We start from the raw sequence: 6,882 nt of genomic DNA, 5'->3' as shown, positions 1-6,882 counted from the left end.
TATAACTGTTAATCCAGACAGACACAGAGAAAAGAAAAAAATCCTTTCTCCATCTGTTTTCTCTTCTCATTCCTTTCTGTAGAAGAGCGTAGGTGAAAAATGTTAAAGACTCTTCCATTTTCCCAGAGTGCCAAACTAATACACTTTGTTTGTTGTTCCCTCACTTGCTTCTGTCCTTTGTTTTTTGTCTATTGTACAATTTTGAACCATGTGTATGTATTTATGTACATATGTACAAATGTATGTATGTATGTATGATTGTATTTAGACACACACACACACAGATATAATCTCATACTTTATATCACACTCAGCAAATTTGCCTGGAATGGTCCCAAAAGCCAGAAGAGGAACAACAATTCATTCAGTTTTGGCAATCCATCTCTGCTGTAGCCAAGAGTACTGGAACAAAATTTAGAACAAATCTTTCATCAAATGAGGTATATTTTGATTTTGTTTTTTCTTTACTAAATATGTTAATGATTGGCAAATGGAATGTGCTGATAACTTTAGTTGACCCTCCCAAGTAAAACCTATGTGGTTGGTGTTAAGGTTGAACCTTTTTAAGTTATAGTTTGCAAGAAAACATCAGCAAAAAGGTTATTTTGGAAAGCAACAGGTCATGGGAAGACAGCTTGGGGAATTTTTTGGAGGTAAAATATAGAAATAGCTGTTATCTTTCATCCAAGATCATTAAATGGAAGTATCTCAGTTGAGACCATCTTGTCCTTTTATATATATGGGACTACATTGTTTGGTTTCTTGGTTTTTTTTTATCCTAATTTGTTTCAAATGTGATTTATGAGGAGAAATAGGTATATCTAGTCGATATGGATGGAGAGAATATGTAGTGAGCTAGTTGAGAAGAGCAACCACCTTAGCTGTAGCAACAGAAGAAAGAAAAACAGAGAGAAGAAACAGGGCATTAGTTTAAGTGTGTTGAAGATTGATTTTTTTGTTGATTAGGCATACAGTCTTCTTTTTGATTTCATTAGGATGTCTCTATGTGAAACAGCATTTGTACCCTCCCAGATGGAAGATGAACCTCACTGCACATGATGCCTATGTATAGTAGAAGTAACATTCCAGTTGGGTCCTGTGCTTCACTGTACAGGATACTTGTGAGTGTAGGAGCAGCACCATCCCAGATGGAAGCTGTACTCCACTGTACAAGACATCTTTAGTTGTAATAGTATTATAATAATATTTTGTCTTATTCCTAACAGAAGCATTCACTATAAATAATACTATGAAAGTAATAAACTTATGTCACAAATATTGTATTTTTTTTATTATTTTGTCAGAAAAGATGGGTTTATTTCTTATTGCCTTTGTAACTCAGGTAGGGTAATAGATGGAGAATTATCTTGGCCTGTGATAGAAGGTCACAAGCTCCTATCTCCATGCCTGTATTACATTTAGAGTTATTATGTTGGCTTTTTAGTTCACAGGTGGTGAGACTGGAAAATAATTATCTGATTAATTTAGTGGCATAGCTAGAACCTGTGATCCACCCCCAATCCCACCTCCAGATAGCTCCAACCCCCTTGGTCCAGACCCCACCTTTCTCTCAAGCCTCTGCAGGTTTATACAGTGGGCTCAAAAATGCCACCCTGCTACAAGTGTCTCCTGGGGTGCATCCCTTTCTCACCCCTGCTATATTATCAGATGAAATTAAACCCTTGGAACTTACATGAAATTTTCCTGGATTTACTTTTGTTTCCACACAGGATGGCAGTATAGAAACCTCAGCATTGGGAGATAAAAATGAAATCATCAGTCTGTATGTATTCGGAGAAGATGAAGAAGAACTAGCGTCAGAACTGGACAATGGCAATGGGTTGATTGATTATTGTAAAGTAGCACATCTTTGCTATGATGATAAAATGAAACCAAAGACAGAGGTAAGCATTTCTAGCCGACTTAAAGAAGAAATGGTCAAGTGCAGGGGTCCCTAACCACCAGGTTGTGGAACACTGCCAGGTCACAGATCATTTGGTACTGGGCTACACAGAAACATTAAATTTTTAAATTCCATTTCCATCTTATTGACTGATGCAGTCCGCAGGGTATAGCATAGCTGTGTGGTAAGAAGCTTGCTTCTCAATCACATAGTTTTGAGTTCACTCCCACTGCATGGCACCTTGAGCTGGCCAAAGTCGTGCGAATGGATTTGGTAGACAGAAACTGAAAAGGCGGCGAGCTGGCAGAAACGTTAGCATGCCGGGTGAACTGCTTAACGGTATTTCGTCTGCTGCTACGTTCTGAGTTCAAATTCCGCCAAGGTCGACTTAACCTTTCATCCTATCAGGGTCAATTAAATAAGTACCAGTTATGCACTGGGGTCGATGTAATCGACTTAATCCCTTTGTTTGTCCCTTCTACGTTTAACCCCTTGTGGGCAATAAAGAAATAAGAAACTGAAAGAAGCTTGTTGTGCGTCTGTGCGTGTGCATGTATGTATGTATATATTTGTGTATGCATGTCTTTGTGTCTGTGTTTGTCCCCACCACCACTTGACAACAGGTGTTGGTGTGTCCCTGTAACTTAGCAGTTTGGCAAAAAAAAGACCAATAGAATAAGTGTACTAGGCTGAAAAAACAAAATAAGTCCTGGGGTTGATCTGTTCAAGCTGGTGCTCCAGCATAGCCAGTCAAGTGACAGAACCAAGTAAAAGATTAAAAAATTATATATGTAATAATTAAATCATATATTATGCGCTTTATTGTGCTTCGTTAATCACACGATACTCCAGTTATGGAAAAATTGTCTTGCATGAAATTGGTCAGTGGTGAAAAAAAAAGATTACTAACTGATGGTTAAATAGATAAAGACAGCACTACCAATGTTAATTGTAAGATCAAATCTACTGTGGCGGGGGATATTTTTGTATCTCTAATCAAGGCAATTATTTGGCCACTTCCTGCTTAGCTCTCTAGAATAGTTTATCAAATCTTCTGTTAATGTCATTGATACACTGACACTCTGTCCAAGGAAAGATTCATCTCTTACTTTTCTTCTGGAATTATGTCTTGGCTTTACAAATTGTTGCAGTTGAATATATTTATCATTATTAACATGTGGTGAGCTAGTAGAATTGTTAGCATGCTAAGTAAAGTGCTTAACAGTATTTCACCTGTCACTACATTCTGAGTTCAAATTCCGCTGAGGTTGGCTTCACCTTTTATCCTTTTGGGGGCCAAAAAATTAAGTACCGGTGAAACACTGGAATTGATATAACTGACTAGTCTCCTCCCTCAAAATTTCAGGTCTTGTGTCTATAGAAGAAAGGATTTATTAACAACACAGGGAGGGGGGTGAGCTTGGCAGAATTGTTAGCATGCTGGGCAAAATGCTTAGCAGCATTTCATCAGTCTTTACGTTCTGAGTTCAAATTCTACTGATGTCAACTTTGGTTTTCATCCTTTCAGGATCAATAAAATAAGCACCAGTTGAACACCGGGGTCAATGTAATCGACTTACTCCCTCCCCCCCAAAAAAATTGCTGGCCTTGTGACAAAATTTGAAATCAATAATATCAGTGTTATACTGACATTCTATCTAGGGCAAGATTCATCTCTTACATTTCTTCAGAAATTATATCTTGTCTTAGCTTTATAAATTGTTGCAGTTGAATATATTTATTGCTATTAACTACATAGAAACCAGTTCGGAAATTTAGAAACTTCAATTAAATACAGGGCTTAGTTTCAACACTTTTCTGTTCTACAGTCGGAGATTAACGATAACAATCACTTTTTCAACTGTCAGCAAACAGTTTATTGTTTAAAGTGAATATCACAACCTTCATGTCATGTTGTGTGTGTCTGTAGATGCCACACTTGCCATGTTGAGTGTGTGTGTTTGCATCTCTGTGCATAACATCTTTACCATGTTGTATGTCTCTGCACATGTCATCCTTGTTATGTTGTGCATGTTAGCTTTATTATGCTCTGAGAATATGTGTGTATGCGCATGTGTGTATGCGCATGTGTGTATGCGCATGTGTGTACATGTTATCATTGTCATACTGTGTGCAGGTCTGTACATGCCATCCTTGCTTTGTTTATTATATAGCTCTTCTTGCCAAACTGTGTTTGTTAATACATGATCTAACATTAAATTCAACATCATAACCTAAATATTTTTCAGTACAATGTGCTGTTATAACAATCACAAATTTAGGAGTAAGAAACGTGCTCACTGATAGGTTCACACCATAATAACACTTGCTCAGTAACTCAATATTATTACTGACTACACTGCCATTCATATTAAATTAGGTAACTATTACCAATTATGCTGTCCCTCATACTTGCTGGGTGACTGTTATTGATTTTACTGCTTCTCTATTTTTCAAATTAACTACTTCAGTTATCTGAATATAGCAGAAAAAATATATTTATCTGTCACATAATATAACAGAATATAACTACACACACACACATACATATATATATATATTTATACTCACACATACTTATGTAATATATACGTAGTTATATGTACCTATATTCAACATAGCAAGAGACCCACCTCAGTTCAATGTTTGCAACATGAAGCAACTCCACAAATTTTAATGTCCACTTTCCATGCTGGCATCAGTAGAGCAATTTAACTCAATCTGACAAGCCAGAATATGAGCTAAACTCTATTGTCTGATTTGATATGGTTTCTGTGATTGGATGCTCTTCCTAACATCAACCATTTTACAGAGTGTATTGGGTGCTTTTTTATGTGGCACCAGCACCAGTGGGGTTGCCATATAACTTGCAAGGACAAAATCCTTCAATTAAGCAGAGTGTAATAGTAAGGGAGGTAGCTGTGTACCAGGTGATAAACTGTGATAGAGACAGAAACATGTGCCTTGCATTAGAGAAGATACATAGCTTATATGAACTAATTACCATCTCACTTCACTTTTTTTTCTAGTTTCTGCTTCAAAAACAGAAACCAGGTCCAATTACATTTTTCACTGACTTTCATTCATTTTTCACTTACCTGCTCCATGTACTTGAAGTTGCTACACAGAGATTGAAGTTTTGGTCATCCTTGTAATTTCAAGATCTCTTAGGATATAACTTAGAATTTCCCTGTAGCTTATTTTCAGACCCATAGGAGCACTTGAAATAAACATCATTATGTTGCTTCACAAAATGAAGCAACATAAAATGAAGTGCTCAAGCACACTATACATCACCCAGTCCAGGAATTGAAACCACAATCTTATGGTCAAATATAACCTCTAAGCCATGTGCTTCTACTAAAACTTGGACTAGAAGACATATATATATATATATATATATATATATATATATAAATGTGTGTGTGTGCACAGGTGAGGATGTAAATTATATTTAATATTTAAGGTGGTGAGCTGGCAGAAACGTTAGCACACCAGGCGAAATGCTTAGTGGTATTTCATGTCTTTATGTTCTGAGTTCAAATTCTGCCAAGGTCAACTTTACCTTTCATCCTTTCAGGGTCGATAAATTAAGTACCAGTTGCATAATGTGGTCAATCTAATCAATTGGCCCCGTCCCCAAAAATTTTGGGCCCTGTGCCTGGAGTAGAGCAGAATATTTCAAATATTTATCTGCATTGTATTAATCTATTCTAAACACCAGAGAATGGATTGTGTAGGCCAGGTTCAATTCCAAGTCAGAGCCATTTATTTCTTTTACACTACTACTGTTCTGACAAGGGGCATGAATACCACAGTCCCAATTTATCCTCTCTGAAGACAATAAAGATCAGGGTGTTTAGCTTTTTAACAATCTAGTGTGTAGAGGTCAAAAATAGTTTATCCATATATTTACTCAACAATTTATGCCCACACACAAATACAACCACCTAACATACACACAGATGCAATCTGCAAACATACATAGATGATACAGATATCAACATTAAACACACATGCACTCAGATATAACCACTAAATGCTCACACTCTACACTTTGTATCTGACTTTTATGTTTTCTCTGTTACAGTTATCAGAACAATATAAAGCTCTCAGCAAAAAGTTTGACAACAAAATACAGAACAGTGTCTCATGTGTGATCAGCTAAACTTTCGCTACACAGCCACATCAGATTGGACATCAACCCAAAATTATAGACGATATCCATCATCCATCCATCCTAACTCTCTACCCACTGGTAAAGATGGTACAACTCAGCTTTACATTCACTCTTCCTTACAGACAATCTACTTCAACTTTCCACCTGCGTTACACATGCTGGAATACACATGGTTATAGTATGACTTTCTGAAGTTACAACTTAGCTTTTCACTACTTGTAACAACAGATAGCAGAGATTGGTTTTTCAGTTCTTGTTATAGAGACACATAATATTCTACCATATGTAAAAGATGGAATAACTTGACTTTCCACTCTGTAGTAACATTACACCATAGAATATGACGTCTGAATTACAACAAAATATTCTTGTACATATGGTACACCTACAATTATTATCAATGAGACAATAAACTTGGTAAAAATTGTCATTTTTATCAAAGTTATGAATGAGACGATAAAGGTGGCAAAATTTAACATTTTCTACCTAAAATTGGTAGAAATTCATCATATCTCCCTGCCCTGCATTGAAAACATCGTAACTAGCCAGTAAACATTACACAGATTAACTTGTTTTCTATGTAAAAAAAAATGACAACCATGCCGATAACCTTAATAAACCATTTTAAAATATCTCAAATTCATATTGGTCCATCTAACCCAATGATTCTCAACCATTTTTGCCCTCTGATTCCTATTTTACTCTACGTAACCTCCATAGCTATTCAATGTATATAAAAAAAATCCTACTGTATTTTTGTAATTAAATATCATTAGGAATTGTATAAAAAAAAAAAAAA

The 6,882-nt window shown here is 36.0% G+C and overlaps 1 protein-coding gene across 1 annotated transcript in view; it reads left to right on the top strand.

Annotated features, from left to right (window-relative positions):
- The window catches only part of LOC106882991 (kinesin-like protein KIF28P), an 18,823-nt gene extending 12,097 nt beyond the window's left edge, over nucleotides 1-6,726 (top strand). Inside the window, exons 6-8 of the mRNA XM_052978371.1 lie at nucleotides 315-440; nucleotides 1,731-1,904; nucleotides 5,994-6,726. Coding sequence (XP_052834331.1) covers nucleotides 315-440; nucleotides 1,731-1,904; nucleotides 5,994-6,071 — 378 coding nt within the window. The 3' untranslated portion in view covers nucleotides 6,072-6,726. The remainder of the gene's footprint in view (nucleotides 1-314; nucleotides 441-1,730; nucleotides 1,905-5,993) is intronic.
- The last annotated feature ends 156 nt before the right edge of the window (nucleotides 6,727-6,882 follow it).

This window comes from Octopus bimaculoides, unplaced genomic scaffold (assembly GCF_001194135.2).
Source record: "Octopus bimaculoides isolate UCB-OBI-ISO-001 unplaced genomic scaffold, ASM119413v2 Scaffold_253773, whole genome shotgun sequence".
Lineage (NCBI taxonomy): Eukaryota > Metazoa > Mollusca > Cephalopoda > Octopoda > Octopodidae > Octopus > Octopus bimaculoides.
Note: the sequence above shows the minus strand (reverse complement) of the source record. Positions and strands in the feature narration are given on the sequence as shown.